This window comes from Daphnia pulex, chromosome 6 (assembly GCF_021134715.1).
Source record: "Daphnia pulex isolate KAP4 chromosome 6, ASM2113471v1".
Classification (NCBI taxonomy): domain Eukaryota; kingdom Metazoa; phylum Arthropoda; class Branchiopoda; order Diplostraca; family Daphniidae; genus Daphnia; species Daphnia pulex.
Window position 1 is genome coordinate 3,922,876 of NC_060022.1, and position 20,276 is coordinate 3,943,151.

Consider the following 20,276-nt stretch of genomic DNA (forward strand, 5'->3'; position numbering starts at 1 on the left):
GTGAGTAAGGTGCTGGCAATCATAATAACAGATTTCATTTGTCGCTACGTTAGACGTATGTTTCTCTGTCAAAGTTCTTCATTTAAAATCCGGTAACTGCAATTCCGGTAATTGTTAACCACTGTAGGTTTTTATTCGATCAAAGTGTGAGTATTCTAAATCAAGGACATGACTGATTCCACATCAGTTCGCCAGGTGATCATCGACTTTATCTGCCTTGCTATTGGTAACGTATGGAAAATTATATTTTTTATTTAACGTCAGTCCGTCCATCCAAAAGCTCGAAATTGAAAAAGAAACAACAGTTTCTAAAATGGATTTCGATCTCGAAATTTGATTTGCGCTGTTTTTTCACGTGTAATAAAGACACTTTAGAACTTACAGTTTTAACCGTAGTAATCGCCTCGGAAATTTTTTTTTGCTGACGTTATCAAATTAAGACGCTTGTCGTCCTCTTACGACAACATATTTATTTTTTTGAAATTTATGTCTGTTCTGCATCAACATGTCCGCTTTGGTTCCTCCCTTTCGATTTACCCACACGTTCTGCGTGTAATTCAATTTGACGTTTTTAAATCAAAATAAAGAATAGACTCATTCCGGATCTACGCTATATATTTTACTTTAATTTAATGTCTAGGTTTGAAGCTGATAACAATTTGCGTCAAGGACACTTTCATGCGTTCCGTGCGTGTGTCATTTATCATTAGACTGTTTCACCCAGACTCTTTATCTTTTAGACAATGTCGTATGCGATTTTACTACACGAACGTTTGTGATGTACGTCAATGAGCCATCAAGGATATGAAACATATCTCTCAGAGGTGGCAAAAGTTGCAATATCATTCAAAGAGAGCGTGATTCATTCATTAGGTCATGCTGGTTATGGAGTCGGATATTTAGTTCCGTGTCAAATGGTACGCTTAACCCCATCGGTAAAGAACTAACACTTCCATTATCCAAATTTTATCAGTTAATCCCACATTCTCCAAAAAGGCAACTGAGTTCTAATGTGCAATTCATTCCTTAGACAATTTTTATAGTATGACTTATTTTTATGACTTAATATTTTCAGTTTGGGTGCCTGCTCTGATTTGGCACCTGATCGGTAAGCCATTTCAGCGAGGATTCTACTGCGATGACACCTCCATCCGATATCCTTACAAGGACTCGACCGTTACGGACGCAGAACTTATAGGTTATAGTCTCAGCGTGCCTATCTTACTGGTAAAAACTATCAATAAAATGATAGAATATTATAACTTTGGAAGTAATAAAATTTGTTTGCGCAATTTGTTTTTTCTTAACAGATTATAATTGTGGAGATTGTAAGCTGGAAACGTAACTCAAAATGGGAAGGGATCATCCAGCAGAGCAGTTCTTCAACGACTAATATTTCATCTTCTATCCGCTTCCGGTCCGTGGTGATCAAAATTGTCCACATAGTCGCAATCTTCCTATTCGGTGAGGGTTGCTCACAATTGGCTACGGATATCGGGAAATACTCCGTTGGACGTCTCCGGTACGAGAGTGGAATTTGCCATAACATGTTTCTATTAAATAACTGTTTCACGATGTTACATTTCCTATTAACAGTCCGCATTTTATTGACGTCTGCCAACCAGCAAACTTGAACGAGTTGTGTCCGTTGGGTGGGCCACCCATTTACATCACCGATTACACCTGCACGGGCACCGACGAGAAAAAACTTCTAGACTCTAGGTAAAGGACCGCAGTAATAATTTTGAGGGGAAGATGTGCCTTGAAATCCGAATTCTTTATTTCAATCTTTATGATCGAATTATAGATTGTCTTTCCCGTCTGGTCACTCTTCTTTTTCGGCCTATTCGATGTTGTATCTGGTGATATATCTCCAGTGCAGGATGAACTGGTCTGGCTCCAAGTTACTTCGGCCGCTGATCCAGATTGCAGCGTTGATATTTTCGTGGTACACAGGCCTTTCGCGTATTACTGACTACAAACACCACTGGTGCGATTTGTTCTAAAACTTGACTATATTTCGAAGCCTGGACGAATTCCATCAATTACCTTTTGTGCTTTTGATGGATTTTTAGGAGCGACGTATTGACGGGATTCGCCATCGGCTACACTGCTGCGTCGCTCACGGTATTTTAAATGCCTTTAGCATTAAAAATTTTAAATAAAACAATTAAAGATCTATAGTATGTGTTCGAACAGGCCTTGTACATAGCTAAATTCTTCAAGCCAAGTTCTTATGGCACAACACCGTTGCTGCCTCAAAATAGAAGTGACATGACTGACATCGAACTTCAAAACCACTCAGAAGCTTCGGCCCAATGTGACTGTGAGACGAGACCAACTTCTACCTAATGGTCTAATTCTGAATTTTATGAGATAAGGATTAAGACAAAATTCGAAAAGCGCACTAAAAGAAAATAACCCATCGACGACATAGTAACAAAGTGCATCACCCCCTCCTTAAAAAAAATAGATCAATTTGTACATATGACTGCAGATTATTCATAAGTTTTCGTTATCACAATTTTGTTTTAACCAGAAGTAATCAAATTTCAAATTTTTTGCTCAGGTCCAACTTTCTCTACTAATAATGTGGTAAGCTCTTGCATAATTATTCTTATTTCAAAACATTTTCTATTTCCACGTATGCGCGATAAAGGGTCGAGTCTCCAAAACACGAACAGATTTTAAAATTCTCCTCAGTCATCGCTCCTCATTAAAAGTGTTTAAGTTACAAGACACATCGTTGTACAATTATCCTCCATCAAATGGCTACAACAAAACGGCAACCTTGTTGTTACGTCACGATTATTGAGGAAAAACAACAGTAGTAATGGCTCGCAAGTCCAAATCTAAATTAGTTATATACACGTTCGTTCCCCAGCAGTTAGTCAGCTTCACATCAAAGTTCACTGTTTGTCTGTTACTTTGACGAAGAGAAATCACAAAGCTAGTTTCCGTAATCATTTGCTGCTGCTGTCACTAGGATCAGCTGATGGTGTGTTGTGATTGCACTTTGACAATGACTTCTGCCCCACTCATTCGTCAAGTGCTTATCAACGTTATCTGCCTTATTATTGGTAATTACTCCTTATATTTAGATAAGCCTGCATTAAGAACTTCAATTACCTGTGGACCTTACTTTGTTGTGTTCCTGTGAATGATTTTTTTGGTGAGCCATTTTGTGATAGACCAAGTGGAAATAGAAAACAGCAGTTTACCTTTGTCAGTCTTTAAGTTAATAATTTTAAGTCTAGATAGTTATACTTTTCCTTCACCACTAAGAAAAACTTCCAGGAAAATTGCAATCTCAACTGAATAAACATTTTTCCTCTTTTTCAAGGAATCAGAAAATTATGGTTTGGATTGCATTGAGTTATTTACTTAGGAAACAAATTTGGATCATACAGCCTCATTGGTTTACTTTCTCCCTTTTGACCCTTTTAGCCTTTCTCTTTTAGACTATGATCACCCAACAAAAGCAAAAATCTTTCAGTTAATTTTATCTCTCTAATTGTATTCTACTGCCAAGACTTCCATGACAAAAAAATCAAGTCTTATTTTTCTCTTTTAAGGAAAATCGGAACAGAAATCTTTATTGTGCATGTTTTATTCAATACGTGTATGTTTTGCTGATTAGCTCTAACCGGATATATTTCGTCATTCATTGACACTTATTAATTCATTATTATTTATCTTGCGCATGAGAAATACCGCACTAGAAAACGACAGAATTTCTTCTTAAAAGATTTTACTTTTGAAAAGAAATAGAATAATTATTTTCAACATTTTCAACAAGTAATTTGCCATTTTCAAAGTAAATTATGTAAGGTGAAAGAATTGACACCTAGTCTTATTAAACCATACAAGTAAAGAACGGCTAAGATTCCACCGTAAAATGGAATTTTTTAAAAAAATACATCTCTATTACTGACGTATGACTCGCAACAGTTTATTTGCCGGTTATTCTTTTGCAACTGCTCGGTAAACCTTTTCAAAGAGGATTCTACTGCGATGACACTTCCATTCGTTATCCTTATAAGGATTCGACCGTTACCAGCGCTATGCTTTACGGTTACAGCTACGTCCTTCCCATCGTATCGGTATAATTTTAAAAACTTGTATTTTGAAATATGGTGGTGGCTTTTCACTTCATCTTCCCCTTCCTCTACTTACTGTACTTTTTTTTTAAACTAACCGTTATGGAAAAATAACAATTAGTCTTATGCCATATAATAGCAAATGTCTTTTTCTTCAATGTTAATAACAGATAATCATAGTGGAGATTGTTCGGTGGAAACTCAGCTCACCGTCGCAAAACCTAAGCTCCCGTAATACCTCTTCTACGATAAATAGTTCATCGAGAATCCGCATTCCGTCGGAGGTCGTTGAGGTTATCCACCTGATTGCCATCTTCCTCTTTGGTGCGGCTTGCACAGAGTGGGCCACGGATTTCGGCAAATATTTCATCGGCCGTCTTCGGTATGCAGCCAAACTCGATTACAGTTTTTCGTAAAATCACCTAATATTAATGATTCCGTTCTCCTATTACAGTCCTCACTTTCTTTCCATCTGTCAACCTGACAATTTCTTGGAGATATGTCCGCCGAATGGGCTGCCCATTTACATCACACAATTTAAATGCACCGGCAAAAATGGGCAAAGATTACAAGATTCTAGGTACTGTTTTTTAAAAATAGCACAAATTCTCGGCTACAAATATTTGAGAATATACTGTGGTTGTTACGTCTTTTAATCGTTTATGAGTAATAATGGCTTTTCTTGTCTGAATTATTTAGAATGTCGTTCCCCTCTGGTCACGCTTCCTTTTCTTCCTACGCGATGTTGTATCTGGTGCTATATCTCCAGAGCAGGATGAACTGGTCTGGCTCCAAATTACTTCGACCAACAATTCAGATTGCAGCACTGATGCTTACGTGGTACACAGGCCTTTCACGAATTACTGACTACAAACACCACTGGTTAGATTTTAAATGTCATGCCAAAATCAAACACGGTCGATAAGTCAACGACTTTTGTGCCTTTGTAGGAGTGATGTGTTAACGGGATTCCTCATCGGCAGCACAGCTGCGTCGTTGACGGTAATTTAACATTACCTGTTACAGGTAGTGTGTATAAGATAGCTATTAGATTTATCGTTTTTCTTATTTCAAAAGGTGCTGTACGTATCCAGTTTCTTCAATAGGCCTCGCTCTAGCAGCAACATGGCCCTGCTTCAGGAACGGGGAGATGTCGAACTGCAAACCGCAGCTTCAGCGAACAAATGATTATTGCTGCTAATAACTTCAGGATTGATTGATTTAAAAAAAATGCATAACAAGAAGCACACGGGAATCTTCTGTACGACATCTATTACCCAGTGAATTATATCTGACTGAATTTTATATAAATATGTAAATATCAGCATTCATGAAATCATTGGAAGAGTATGGCAACTTCGCTTTTTCGTTATGCTCATTGTCATTGAAAAAGTGGGAAAAAGTTTTATGATCAGTCCGTGACTCCGTGTACAAACAGTTCAACGTGGACGTCTGCTCCGACAATTTTATTTTTATCACTGTGTTCTGTTTAAGTGTTTAGTCTACTGATTTTAAAATAAGTAAGATCGCAAAGCTAGCTGTTGTCATTTCCACAGTGTGTTAATTGTTGTTGAGGCTCAAATCAGCTGACATTGTAATTCGAGATTTTGAGAATGACTTCTGCTGCACTCATTCGCCAACTGGTCATCGACGCTATATGCCTTGCTATTGGTAATTTTCCTTTATGTTAACTTTATTATAAAGGTATTATTTACTGCAGCTTTTATGGTTTCCTTATATTCAGAATTGAGTTTATATGTGCTTGTGTTAGGGCTTTCAATCGAAAGAATTTTGGTGTGTGTATGGTCAGCTACTCAATTCATATGAATTGATTCTTCATGAAAGAGTTAAGTTATTTTAAGCAGCAGACCCAGCAGTATACCTGGGTCTGTTTCCTTCTTCGTAAACTTTTGTGCATCAGCTGTAATTTTAGTTGTTGGCTGTGGTACATTTCACTCTCAATTTTCCCAACCCATTTTCGTGAAACACATTGGCCCTCTTGGTTTTTATTGGTTTTCATTTTTTTACTTTGTTCACATGCATGTCAGTTTCAACATGCATGTGGGGTCATTTTTAGATTTATGACTTTGTTGTAGAATCAGGTAATTTTAACAGATCTTGTGTGTAACAAATCTCGAGGGGAATGCTATCACCTGATCACGCTGCATTTTATCTTTCAAGTGATATCTTGGTTATTTAGTTTATCGTCTGGTATTCGTTTGCGTAAATATAGTCATCGGTAGGAAAACAAAGATTAAAAATAAAAGCTTTTTATCGTTGAACCATCAATATAGAAGAACAAATTTCCTTTACAGTTCTAATGAAGGACTTCCATTTCCCTTCGGTTTTGTTGATATTTTGGGATTGATGACTAATTTCTAAATAAATCTTCGTGCGTCTTCAAAGCTTATCCCCGAGCTTTCTCGATGTGTTGCGGTTTGCCACATCCAGCTTCTTCCATAAATAGTCTTATCAGCCGCGCAAACTCCGCTGATGCTCATTTCATACCAGTTTCCTTCCGTCTCCCGGGCAAAGGGCGCGGTTGATGTTTGTCCAATTGTCAAATTGTTTGTTTACTCTAAACCGGAAGCAAAACACTTTCAATCGAAATGATGCTGCCATGTTAATCAATCTCTTCCTCTTGTAGCTGGAATAACAATTATAATATGTACTATTGTCTATCACTGAATACTGACTGCAGTTTGGCTGCCGGTTCTACTTTTGGATCTGATCGGGAAGCCTTTCGAGCGAGGATTCTATTGCGATGACACCTCTATTCGATATCCCTACAAAGACTCGACGGTCACCAGCGCTGTGCTCTACAGTTACAGCCTCGGCCTACCCATTGCAATGGTATAATAATCACAGTAACAGAGAATTAGTGAAAAGAAAGTTAGGTATTTTCTATTGGCTGCTGCTGTTTGATTTTGTCTGGATTGATTTGTTTTCTTACCAAGTGTTTGTCTTTAACCTAGCCTCTATGATGATTCTCTAGCCTATTAAGAATGTTTTGTGAATTTCACGTCTTAATCACGAGTGCCATCGTTTCTCTTTAACCTTAAATAGATGATTACTGTGGAGATTTTTCGCTGGAAACACAACTTGAAATCGGAAAATGTAAGTCGCCAGAATATATGTTCTACGATCAACATTTCGTCATCAATCCGCATCCCTTCTGTGATCGCTGAGATCATCCATCTGGTCGTTATTTTCCTCTTCGGTGCGGCTTGTTCACAGGTGGCCACAGATTTTGGCAAATACACCGTCGGTCGTCTCCGGTACGAGAGAGAGAGAGACAGAAATATTCCGTTCAAATAATCTCACGACTTTAATTGTTTTAACAGTCCTCACTTTATTGACATGTGTAAACCTGAAAATTTATCCGAGTTGTGTCCGCTTGGTGGACCACCCGTTTACATCACCGATTTCAAATGTACTGGTACGAACGAGCAAAGAATTAAGGATTCTAGGTAGTAATAGTATTAAAAAATCAAATCAAACTCAAACATTATTATATTACCATTATTTCAAGAGGATGAAGTGTATAGTGGCATGAGTTCATGACTAATTGCTTCAACATTTTCATCTTCTGAATTAGATTGTCTTTCCCATCTGGTCACGCTTCCTTTTCGGCCTACGCAATGCTGTTTCTAGCTCTTTATCTCCAGCGAAGGATGAATTGGACTGGCTCCAAGTTATTTCGTGCAACTATCCAAATCACAGCACTGATGCTTACGTGGTATACAGGACTTTCACGAATTACTGACTACAAACACCACTGGTTAGATTTAAACTTGGCAATTGAAGTAAAACCATTACCGTAAAATATAAACGATTGCTATTTTTCAGGAGTGATGTGTTAGCGGGGTTCTTCATTGGATTCACCGCTGCATCGTTAACGGTAGAAGCGTTTAAAACTTATTAGAAGATACATATTAGATTTCAATGAATTGCATCTTACTTGTTTGTTCTATCCAAACAGGCGCTGTACGTATCCAGTCTATTTAGGCCATCCTCTAATAGCAATATTACTCTGCCCGCCCTGCTGCCTGATAGTAAAATCGATCGTGAACGACGAATTCCCCATTAAGAGGTAGGCCTACTAGGGAACCAGCATTGATTACCGCGCTACCTACACCAGAATTTAAAAAGGAAAAACCTGTCTCGAGACTTTATCATAACTGACCCAGTTTACTAAGAATGAATCGTTAATCAAGTAGCATATGAACCGTATGAGTAATTGAGTATGTGTCGTATAAATTTTTTAAAAGAAAATCTAGTTAGAAATAATCCAAATATTTTAGTTAGTCTTGAAGACCTACTTGTTTTGAGCCTACTTTATATTAAGTACTACACTACTAATTTGTTTTGAATAAAAAAAAACTTCAAACGAAGTTTAGAAACTATATGACCTGAGGAAGTACGTAAAAATCAGTTATTTTACAATACAAAATTAGTAAATTGCAAAGTTTATTTTTTCCAAGTGGTCAAGATTTTATGTCCTTCCGCTTACTTCCGGTATAGTTTCGGACTTTCGGCACAAAATAAAAAAACGGTTAAGAATTTTGACATCGTTGATGACAATAAATTTTAAACAAGGCGATTTAATTTATTTTATTTGGCAGGTTCTCTCTCGAGTCTCGACTAAGGTACAGGGACATTTGTATTGTTTAGTGTTCATAAAGTAGTGATGTACTATTTATTACCTTCCATTCCCAATGCTTTCCACTTCCCGATAGAAAACATGCACTTCCATGAGAAACAGGAAGAGGAAGAACTGTATTTGCTACATTTTGGTCTTGCCTAAATGTGTAATTAAAAAAAAAACAAGCCTTTGTCCTTTGGCTGCTAAACATGAATGCTCATTTAAAAATTAGGGTATTAAAAAACTGATTAATTGATTGGATGAACCATCTAATTTGACAAAGTGATTTACAGTGGCTTTACACGAAACTGGGGAGAGGAATAGACACATATCGTATAGATAATTTAGTTTCTTTTTCTTTCAAATAGTTTGGTTTCATGTCCACTAGATGACGCGAGGGTCTTCGTTAAATAAGACAGAGACAGACACAGACAACAGTCGTCCATTTTCATTTCGACTTCCGAGTTTCTCACTGAGAGGAAATGTATCGTTGCTCATTGCGGTTTACTTTTTGTTTTCCTTTTTCGTAAAAAAATGGCAATTCCTGCTTAGATTCATTAAGGTTACTGAGTGTAAATATTTTATGTGTTAATTTACAGGTAATATAGACTGAATTTCTACTTGGCAATTTGATCATCTCATCATGTGGCCTTAACTGCTGGTCATTTTCGAAGTAGGCAGATGATTTTGCCAAAATGTCGCCTCATGCAACCTGTTCCGGCTGTACGTTTCGTCACATGGAGAACAACCAACCAGGTTAAGTCTGGGCTTTCTTCATTGTTGTCCAAATTTGCTTCGTCACATGGAGAAAAAAAAAGAAAATAAGTAAGCAATTATGTTGATCAATTTTCTAAGCATAAGGCTACAAATTGAGTTAGTCGATGACTAAAATATTAGGTCCAAAGTATTATCCTTTGCTTCTCTGTTGTGGAATTTTCAGTCAACAGAAATGTGGTTTACATGATTTAATTTCCATGGGTTTGAATTGAAGTGTTTGAACTACCTTTTAAATGTTGGTAATAAGCTTGCCATATAGACTCCTTTATAACTTTTCTCAAAGTAATTGTGAGGGATTGCATAGTTTAACTTTACTTCTATTGTTTTTGTTAGGTCACATGAGACTTTGTTCCTAGATAGTAATTGATTTTTTTCTCAAGTAAGACTAACAGGCAGGTGAAGTCTTAGCTTCACCTTCGTTGCAGTCTAACACACATGAATGGCACAATCATTGATCAAACTGATTAAAATTTTTATCTTGACTTTGTAATGTTTGATCGCAGGCACCTTTTAAAATATGCTGGAACTTCAGCCATCCAATTGTTTAAGCTGTGTGGAATTCTCATTTTCCTTTGCTGAGAACTTCAACAACATGTACACCAATTGAAGGCCAGTAAGGTGATTATCTTATCAGTTTATTCGAAAATTAAATGTGTTGAGTTAGATGTAAAATATCTAAAGTTTTTGGGAACAAAGCTTTGCTTTTATTTAGTTTTTGGATCAAAACAGTTCTTAATTCTTTCAATCATGTATTTAGTTACAGATTGTGTAAAGGGGAAAACGGTTGTTATTTCTTTCAGTGGAGAGTAAATAGTTCCAATGAATTTGTATTTAAATCTTAGATGTGTCATCTAGTTTCATGAAAATTTTGTTTCAACAATAGCTATTGGATAATATTTTAAGAATATTTGGGTTAACTATGTAAATAACATAAAGTGAAATTAATTTCACTTGCATTTCCATTGATACTGAAGATTAATTCACTTCATTTTGGTTATAGGTTTATCGCTTATGTTCGCGTAGTTGCTGTCCGATGTGGCACGTTGTTGCTGCCTATTCCTTATTAGAAAGATCTTTCTGCATCAAGTTCAACTGGCCGTTCCTTCGTGCTGGTGTCGTGTTACCGAGATTGCATCATTATTTTGTTAAATTGTCATCGTGTCTTTGCTGTTTACCGTTTATAAGTTAAGAAGCAACAAAAAGAAATATGGGGATGTTTGTGTCAACAAATAATAAACATGTTTTCGGGGTTGGGAAAGGAAAGTGGAGGATGTTGGAGGGGGAGAGGAAATTTCAAGTTTGGATAAAAAACAGTTAATTTATAACCCTATAAACATATCCCTACCAATTAATCTCCAAACCCCACAAACTTATACCTTCCAATTCTTCAGACCCTACAAACATACACCTACCAATCCTCAAATTGATACCCTAAACCATATAAACCAATATTAAACCCTATGTATGTATTATGTAATAAATAAAAAATGTAATGCGTTAAACTAGTTTTTATTTTTTTTTTGAAATGTACAAATAATTCAATAAACAGAGCGTCCGGTTCAAGACATTTTTCTTCTGCACGAGTTAGAACGCAACCCGCCACCACCGCTGCGGCAATGAGACAAAAAGCGATGGTTTAGTTTTGCGGAAATCTGCGTCAGTCAATTACAAATTTTTCAAACTCAAATACTTCTGTCGAATTTTGCATCTAGTCTACTGGTGCAAATACCGATCCTATGTGTTTGGTAGTTAAGATAAGAAGATGGTTGTTTAAAAAACAAACAATCGAGAGTGTTTTTGGCTACTCAGAACACCCCATTGTTTGTTTTATAAACAACCATTTTCTTAACTACCAAACACATGGAATCGCGATTTGCACTACTAGACTAGATGCAAAATTCTACGCGAGTTGTTGAATTGGAAAAATTTGTAACTTGACTGATGCAGATTTCCGCAAAAAATAAACCATGGCTTTTTGTTTCATTGGGTAGTGGGTTGCTTTGTTTTAACTCGCACATGCTGTTATAGGACATGTCTACGGCCCCCAGAGATATTTATCTGGACCGAGAAGAAGAGAGAAGTACGAGGCAAGTTTTACTGGGGAGATGTAGTCATACTAGGCTTCCGGGTTAGACTCATGACCCTCCAAAAGTTTTCATCGGATCATGCGCCTTCCAAGTCCCCGTTCGACCAGAGCCCTCCCCTCCTCCTGGTTTCACAGCGGGTGAGTGACCACCGGCGGGCGTTGGTTAGTGGTTAGTTAGGGAAACGGGGCCACAGAAAAGAAGGGAGCCCAGATATGCACTTATAATTTTATCTAATTAACTACACAATTTATCAGTCTTGGATTACAGCATTCTCTCGTCGGTTTTCACCAGTGGATGAAGTTCATGACAAGTAGTGAAGGATTACCCTGTAAGCAGAATGAACATTTATTTGGATGGCAAAAATATTCAAACAAGATTGCAGCGACAGAAAGCAATACCTCAAATAAAGATGGCCCGCTTAAGAAAGTAAAAAGGGAGATTCAAGGGTAGGAGCCAACAGGTTAGTAAACAAGGGACCTTGTTGACTTTCTTGAAAGGAAATGACTTCTCATAAAGTCTGCCATTCAAATTTAGAAACCTGGAGTTTAGAACCTGTAAATAAAAAAAGAAAAATAAGTCAGCTTGTTTATAATTTGTGTCATCAATGTGCTTGACATCTATGATCTAAAAGAATAAACAATTATCAGTATACACTCAAAAGTGTCTCTTAAACATTAGATAGACGTAAGTGGAGATCAATACTTTAAATAAATATTAGACTGCAATGGAAAAAGTTCAGTGACATGATAAGTGAACTTACACATGAAACAACCGATCAGTTATCCAATCTTCTCTCGAGAAGATGAAATGAGAGATTAGTCTATGCTGGGGTTGGTGATCTAGAAAGTCCAATACACACAGCCGATAATTAAGATGAATCCTAATAAAACATGAGAAGAATACATGTATCAGCAATACTGTAATAAAGCTAGTGTTGGTTGTTACCTGTATCATTTCGATGGCACATTCAGTAGAATACAATGATTTTGAACAAAATTGTTGACAGTAGGATGCAGTGGCACGTTTCCTCCAGTAAGTTGGTGAGAAGCATTAAGGTTATCCGACATAGACACGGAATTCCGTGTTCTATTAATAGAACACATAACCGTAAAGTTACAAACGAAATCACTCGAATTTACCGATGAATTCAATTGTAATTTTCGAAGAAAAGATAGCTTAACTTTTGACAACAAGCCGCCATAAGCCTATAACTGACACCATCAACACGCCATCTATTTGACACGTCTCAAAACTCAGTATTTGAAAGACTGCGTCTTAAGATGCTCACAAAGCTTGAAAAGCGCATTTTTGCTTACTAAAACCTAGTAATCAATCTTGAGAACTGTGCAGAGAACAAAGCTCACTTGTTAGTCTTATGCAAATTTTCCGGAAGCAAACCGGAAGTAAGCGATAGCGCCTTAACCATTGAGCTGCCGACCAAATAAACCAAATATTCGTGATCTCCATCAAATTTGGGGTCGGTTACGTGTAATTTAAACGAAATCCAGAATTTGGTCAAAATCGAGAATTTTCCTGAACTATAGTTCAGGAAAATTCTCGAAACCGGAAGTACGCGTACGTACAAAATAAAACATGAACTTTACCACAAATTTGACGAGGATCAAGAATATGTGGTTTTTTTGTGCGTGGAATGAATATTTACTGAACTACTGACTGGAATGGGAAAACCGGAAGTAGAAAAAAAACGCATTAATTAAAAATCTAACAAGTGAGCTTTGTTGCTGAAACAGAAACTGACAGCTATCACCCAAAATTTTCTAGTAGTAGCAGCGAGATTTCTTCAGAGATGTGCAAAGTAAACGTTATTAAACTGAGCTAAAAATGATCAAAAGCAATGCTGTCTTGCGTCAGAAAAAAGAAATGTTTAACAGTAACATGAAAACAATGTCCGCTCTAAGCTCGTTGACACTCAATTGAAAGAACAACCAACAGAGGTAACAAATAACTTATATACTTACGTAATTTTCTCCCCTCCAAATTTATATCTCGTCTTCCCCAGAAAGCCACCACCGCAGGTCCGCAGCATCACACATCACAACATTCGAAATCCCCAACCACACGGTAAGGTATGTCATATTGTCATAAGTTCATAACAGTTCTCTTTTAAAAAGTCCAAAACTCCAAACGAAAAAAGGCAATGACAAAACCGAACAGTGATGACCTTGGCCTGCAGCTAAACCCTAGTGACTCGACACTATGAAAACAAATTTATATGAAACAAAATATAATGAAAACATTATTTTGCTTAACCTTGCGCAATATTTAATTTACAAAACAATTTGTATTTGGGGAACAACAAAAAAATTTATTACAACATCCCAAACACACCTTGTTGAATTTGTTGTCTAAACGTAGACAACAAAGTCAACGAATCCAAATTCACATCAGACAGCAACGTCAGAGAGCAATGAAGCTCAGGCTTCACCTGGCCTAAATTACCATTTAGGTACAAACATTTCATCTGACAAAACACAATGACAGGAATAAAGGTTAATAACTACCAAATACTGAATAGCATTACCTAACTAAAGGTGTTAGTAGTATGTAGCCTTTAAATACGCGTAGCTAGTACAATCTAATGGAAACTTCAGAAACATGACTAAAACTGTGTCGATTCTTATTCTGACTGGCTTGTCGCTGTACATTGTAGGAGCCAGTATTGTTTAATGACGATGCCATATTCAAGTCGCTCAATTCAATGCTAAAGTAAAGTGCCACACGTTGAATCCTCTGCGAGTCATAATCGATAGAAAATTAGCGTAAATTATAAATAATAAGAATTTAAATATTGACAAACCTGGCTAGTTATAAATTGTCGATGTAAATCTTTTCGGACTTTTTTGTTGATCACGCAAAACGTGATAAAAATGAACATTCCTTGCAAGGAGTTCAAGATGGTAAATATATAGGCAAATACTATACTACTCTGGCCGAAGAATAGGAAACCAAACATCCAAGTAATACCCAGAATAAAAGTCAATGATATGACCCCATAAATCCATCTGAAGTTCTGCTTGTTCTCTTTAATTTCGGCAGGGTTTCGTCTTAATTTGAATCTAACTGAGACAGCCAATGACAGGAATACGACGTTTATCTATATTTAAAGTAAGTTTAAAAGTTATCTAAAAGAAACAATAGGTTAGTTAAGACAGAAACTTACAAAAACAACGGCTGCAACCGGTCCAGCAAAGGCCCATATTGCCCCATTTTCATAACTTAACCAGCAACTGTATCACAATAAGTAAAAAGTCGCGTAATCGTTACTTTATCTCAACCATGGAATGAACTTACTATGAAAGAGGATCACCGAGGTAAGCTTCCGTTTTGGTTACGGCTAGAGTAATGGTAAGAGTTAAAACAGGTACTCCGTACCCGATGACGTAGTACTGCCACTGTTTCAATCCACTTCCATCGAAAACCTAGAACAAGTGATTATTTCACCATCTAATCAACACATTTTCTTACAATATCCGAGACAACGTCAAAAATATTTACTTTAGTGATGAGGAAATAGAGATAAAGACCCTCCACAACCATCCAGCTGAAAGCGCAGAGGAAAAAAAAGTGCAGGAATACGGCGATGGATAGGCAGAGATCTCGGTTGGTAGTAGCTTCTATTCCGGCCAAAAAAAGGATGTTGGCAATGAGAAGGTTTACACAGAGGTTTCGGTGAATCACGAAGCGGAAATCGCGCCGCAAAGTCCGTACCCAGTAAAAGATAATGACAGCCAACGTCAAGCAAACGATAGAAATGCTTCCGCCGATTATGGTGATGTAATCTAGTGCGGGGTAGTCGGGTTTCGTCTGAAAACAAGCATGACATTCAACGTCTTCACTTAATGTCACACCCATCTGCTGGGTATTTTAGCATAATTTACCTCGTTTTTAAAGAGGCCGTTGATATCCATTAAAACTGCAAAATTGGTTAAGTGATCGCACTGGCATGTGGTTGATGTACCTATGTAAAAATATATCTGATTTACATTGAATAAACTTACAGCAATTACGACAAATAGGTGTAAACTGTAAGAAACTGACCGTTAGTTTTCACCACTTCACACCCCTCGGATGACCATTCTTGAGTCAAAGTATCCCAAAATACGCAAGTTGCATTCACCTCATTAACTTCATATCGATCAAGATTCAAAGTACTCAGGAGAATTTCGACCTTTCCGTCCACAAAATGGATAGATCCGTTTGGTTGACCAAGTGTAGCACCCAGCACTTTTGTCACCACGACTTGTCCAATTGGTTCGAATGTGGTTGGGTTCTCCGCTGACAGTTGACTGCATTACAAAAATGATCAGGAATAAAAAAGAAAACTGAACTGGCCATATTGATATCTACTCACGCCAATGTATCACCATAGAGAAGGTCCTGAAATGCGTTATAAGTGACAAAAGAAAGTCGGGTATTGGTGGTATTGGTCGAATCGGGAAATCCGGCTGGAAGAATCAGTTGATCTTCATCTGCTGCAACGTAGGCATACGTTGTATCGTTGTATTCTGTTTGCTCTTTGTTCTCTACCTGTATAGCTATGACAAATTTTTTTAACGGGTAATCTACGTATAGAATATTGCAAAATTGTTACCTATGTTTTGATCACTTATATTGCCGTATTGATAAACTTTATCAAGGAGATTTTCCGCCAGTAAAAATAAGGTGTCGTCAACGTTCTTTTGCACTTCACTGATAGCTTCGCTGCGTGCTTCCCAATTCAAACCCCAAAATGCGCTGGCACTTCCCAACACAACACCATTTAAATCAATTACAGAAATAGTGAAATTCTTGCAGCTCTCCTCTCTCAAACTCGCGTCTGTCGTATTAGCCATTAGTGAAGTCTGCTGTTCAATAGCAAAGCTGACTGTCTGGTCAAGCTGCACAAGGTTTCCCGGCGCTATTCCGTTTTCCTTGACGACATTAGTGAGACTATTCAATGACTCGCTTGGATCTTCGCCGTTTGCAATATCATTGTTGACTTGATTGATTGAATCTTCAACAACGGGATTTGTACAGTTGCTAATTGAAAAGACAATAAAAAAGAAAAAGTAAAATAAAACTTGGTTTTAAATTGTCTTAAAGCAATTGCAATTTTTTTTTTTTTTTTTTTTTTTTTACCTCAGGTCAGGAGATTGAGTTGTCCATTTACCATCAATACCGCAAGTCCACGTTGCATTACCATTTAATCCGTTCGGGCAACTAGTTGAGACCTTGGTATCGGCCTCTGCTTCTGTCCAACAGTAGCCTGGATACCCGGAGACGTCGCATTTGGCCGGACAAGACAACGTCCATGGCCTTGGCGAAAAAACGCAAAGTCCGCGGACGTTTTTAGATCTTGTTCCGGCTTCGCATCCAGCTAGTGCATTAGTCCCCTCTTCCGGCAAAAAATCGTAAACGGGGCATTGGAATCTATCCGTATACTGCTGGAAGTGTTGTGGCATACGCTGATCCCCAGTCCATGTATACCATTTGAACCATATATGAACAGCGGTCAAATATGTAATATTTGACGGAGTGGATTTGTCCAAACGTCGCAGAATAGAGGCAAAATTTGTATCTTCCGTAAAATGAGCCAAGTCACCTCCAAGCTGAAGACAATGCGATCGGGCAACTCCCCATTCGAGGTTCGTCGGTGTCAACTATACTTTGTGTTAATGAAAGTTTAGGTACTGAAGTATTATTCACCTTTTGATAGCTTTCTAAGAATTTTTTTTATTACCGTATAACAGGAATCATCATCGAAAACGGTCTGTGAAGAATTCCCACAGGAGAAATTTGCACTACTAACCATTCCACTTCCCGATTCAAAGATATAGTGTTCTGGTAACGCAGATTGCTCTGGTAACTGGATTGATTGACCAACATGGGACAGAATTAGCGATGAATCGAACTTGCACGTCGTTTTTTTGAACTGACACCTAAAATGATATACACATATTGTAAAATATTCATCGAACTTCCATCAATTTTCCTACCAAAATCGTACGAGGGCAAACACATTTGGGAGAAGCTGAGGGGGACTCTTACATCCCAGTTCATTTCCTGTCAACCTTCGTTGAAAACGACTTAAATTACTGTTAAGTATCTTTAAAAATTTGATTTAAATGGCGTACCTTCTTGATGGACACTGCATGACGGAATTATCTCCAACGGGACACCTCCACATTTCGGCGTAAACGACGTTTAAAAGGAAACCATTCTCGACCTCAATGCTCACATTAGTGTTCGTTGGCTCAAGTGTTATACAGTTGAGTTCCACTATAGGCAGACAGGAAAGTTAGAGCGAACAAGATTAAATATTTTTTTTGTCCGGAATTGAAAACAATCGGCAGTTGAAAATGGGGAAAAATCATCCTATCACTTGACACCAGCATGACATGTTTACTGAGACATCGAAAACAAGATATAGGTCAATAGGTGAGGCGCTAAGCTTAAAACAACACCTTGTTCCATAATAAGTGTGGCTTCTTCAGTCATGAAGTCTTTAAGTCGTGAAAAATAATTCCCGTTTTGCTCGTCGAGTCGCAGCACTATTTTTTAAATTAGCTACCAAGCATTACGATTATAAGTAGGGAGCGGGAAGTCCCCTACATCTCATTTTTTTTTCCTTATACCACAAACTTATTTTCCCCCTATCATTGAGATAAAGGTGAAGACTGTCAGATAAAAAAAAAATGTGATCCACATGCCGCCAATATGGCATAGCTTGTAAAACAGGCAGACAAATTCAATTGCAAATTGAATGTTCCAATTACCGTTTGGTGGGTTGCAGTTATTCGTATTGCCGACAGGACACCGGCACTGGTATTGATGGTTGTATGAAGAGTTCATCTCGAATGAGTATGACGAGTTGACTGATTTTGTGACGACCAGACATTCCGCAGTGTTTCCGCAGAAGCTTTCTGAATCTTTGCAGTATTCCGGATTGATCCATGTGCAGGAACCGTCATTGCTGGTGCAATCAAGTGCTAGTACATGGTTGTAACCTAATTTTCGAAAGAATACAAAATTACGCGTTGAGAAAAGAACAAGGTCGCACAATAATTTTCAAAGTTTAGTGTCATATTATTTTAATTTTAGGAAAACGAAACAGGGAACTGCATACTATTACCAATCCAACAAAAGAAAATAAGTAGAACGGAAAGTATATATCGGCACATATTCGGTTCTTTTTCCCAACTCAAAGGAAGTTGTTCACCAGCTATTGTTAGTGAAGTACTAAATTGGATTGCAAGATTTTCACGGCTGATAAGTTATTCGAACTATCGGCTATTCAGACACACACGGACATTTAAAACCAATAATGCCTTTGTTATTTTAATCAGGGACAAAGGTCTGTCACTTCCTTATCAAGAATTCGTCGTCATACGTATTCGACAAAAAAACAAAACAAAAAAATGTCCACCAAAAGTTAACAATTTTATCGAATTTTACCCCATTGGGTCGGTAGGAAACCAATTAGGCATTCAAATGACACGTTACAAAATCACCTAGACACGTTACAAAAACACCTATGCAGCCAAGTGATTATAAAACTATTTCCCCCTCTATTAAATAGATAAATAACCAATCTACTTTGTTCGATGAAATACTTTTCAAATAATAGGTTGCATTTTCTAACGTTACGTAATTCGTCGTCATTTATTGATTTCTTGATCTAATTCCGAATACAGACATGCGACATGCATCTGTGCAAGGTGTCACATGTTTCCCAGCTGTCTCTGGGTCCCACTGCTTTTCCGCCGAACTCAAGTGATGGGATTAAAATTGAAGGATTCTTTATATCCGCGTGTAAAAATGTATCATCAATAAGTCAGGTCTTATGTGACAGCAGTTCCTTGATCCTAGATTTTCCGGGCGCATACTATTGAAAAGCACTCTGAGACACGTTTCAACATGCACGTGCACTCTTCTTGATATACCTTAATAGCTTTCCGAGGTCGAGGTCTCTATAGTTGAAAGTTATTTTTTCGTCGAAGATCCCTGAAGATTGTTTGGTTGTTTGCTGCTCTAGTGTTTGGAGGGGCGATTTGCCTTAGAGAGCGACAATATTGCGTAGTTTTTTTTAACTTTCTTATCTAGTTATCGCTCTCTATAAAACCCTTATCCCCAAAGTTCACTATTTAAGTCTGTTTGATCTACTGGGATTTTTACTTTTTTACGGGTAATTTTTTAAATCTCCACTCCCCCCTGTTTTTATAATAATAACATTAAAAATACGGAAAAATAGTACAACATGCATTGCACCTGTAAGTATTTTTCAATAAAAAAATTATGTTAAAGAAAAAAAAGGCCCCTTAGATTCTGATTCAATACTTCTGACAATTCTAGAGAAACGTGCACATATGCCACGAACAGTCTCAATTATGCGACAGAAATTAAAAAAAACAAAAAAAACAAAACAAACAAAACAAAACAAAAAAATCACTCTACCTCTAGTTGGGCTCAACTGTCGTTCTCCTGTGACAACTCTGGGAATCATTGAAGCGAAGTAATACTGCAGTATGGGCAATATCCCGGAATGGGATCGGCGACTAAATCCAGGGTCCTCCGGAACTCCCTGATAAGCAACGAGAAAAATAAAATAAATGTAGACAACTTGTTTCGACAGACTTGACGAAAAAATATCTTTCAAATAGAACGTTC

At 37.4% G+C, this 20,276-nt stretch overlaps 4 protein-coding genes across 6 annotated transcripts; 3 read left to right on the top strand and 1 right to left on the bottom strand.

The window, feature by feature from the left end:
* The first annotated feature begins 14 nt into the window (after positions 1–14).
* Positions 15–3,225, top strand: LOC124195855 (phospholipid phosphatase 1-like). Of its 2 annotated transcripts, none has more exons than XM_046590462.1 (7): positions 15–226; positions 1,076–1,227; positions 1,311–1,522; positions 1,597–1,722; positions 1,808–1,990; positions 2,076–2,127; positions 2,185–3,225. In XM_046590462.1, exons 1-7 carry the CDS (start codon positions 169–171, stop codon positions 2,350–2,352), a joined length of 951 nt encoding a protein of 316 aa, XP_046446418.1. In that variant the 5' UTR covers positions 15–168; the 3' UTR covers positions 2,353–3,225. The 2 variants fall into 2 exon arrangements, with proteins under 2 accessions (XP_046446418.1, XP_046446419.1); XM_046590463.1 differs by having other exon boundaries at positions 2,200–3,225.
* LOC124195857 (putative phosphatidate phosphatase) lies at positions 2,941–5,481 on the top strand. The gene is made up of 7 exons (XM_046590464.1): positions 2,941–3,080; positions 3,952–4,103; positions 4,271–4,482; positions 4,555–4,680; positions 4,800–4,982; positions 5,051–5,102; positions 5,178–5,481. Exons 1-7 carry the CDS (start codon positions 2,996–2,998, stop codon positions 5,286–5,288), a joined length of 921 nt encoding a protein of 306 aa, XP_046446420.1. The 5' UTR covers positions 2,941–2,995; the 3' UTR covers positions 5,289–5,481.
* A 37-nt stretch (positions 5,482–5,518) lies between these two features.
* Positions 5,519–11,024, top strand: LOC124195858 (putative phosphatidate phosphatase). The gene is made up of 9 exons (XM_046590465.1): positions 5,519–5,771; positions 6,802–6,953; positions 7,167–7,378; positions 7,445–7,570; positions 7,699–7,881; positions 7,950–8,001; positions 8,083–9,570; positions 10,026–10,140; positions 10,523–11,024. The coding sequence occupies exons 1-7, from the start codon at positions 5,714–5,716 to the stop codon at positions 8,188–8,190; spliced, it is 891 nt and encodes a 296-aa protein (XP_046446421.1). The 5' UTR covers positions 5,519–5,713; the 3' UTR covers positions 8,191–9,570; positions 10,026–10,140; positions 10,523–11,024.
* Positions 11,025–13,891: 2,867 nt separating this feature from the next.
* Positions 13,892–20,263, bottom strand: LOC124195862 (adhesion G protein-coupled receptor L3-like). Of its 2 annotated transcripts, XM_046590479.1 has the most exons (15): positions 20,064–20,263; positions 18,386–18,616; positions 17,744–17,888; positions 17,606–17,680; positions 17,350–17,548; positions 16,749–17,269; positions 16,222–16,649; positions 15,982–16,165; positions 15,669–15,916; positions 15,509–15,588; positions 15,126–15,434; positions 14,922–15,049; positions 14,791–14,857; positions 14,428–14,724; positions 13,892–14,360 (listed from the first exon to the last, which is right to left on the bottom strand). In XM_046590479.1, the coding sequence occupies exons 1-15, from the start codon at positions 20,110–20,112 to the stop codon at positions 14,196–14,198; spliced, it is 3,126 nt and encodes a 1,041-aa protein (XP_046446435.1). In that variant the 5' UTR covers positions 20,113–20,263; the 3' UTR covers positions 13,892–14,195. The 2 variants fall into 2 exon arrangements, 1 of the variants encoding a protein (XP_046446435.1); XR_006875455.1 differs by lacking the exons at positions 13,892–14,360; positions 14,428–14,724 and having other exon boundaries at positions 15,126–15,244; positions 15,339–15,434.
* Between the last annotated feature and the right edge of the window lie 13 nt (positions 20,264–20,276).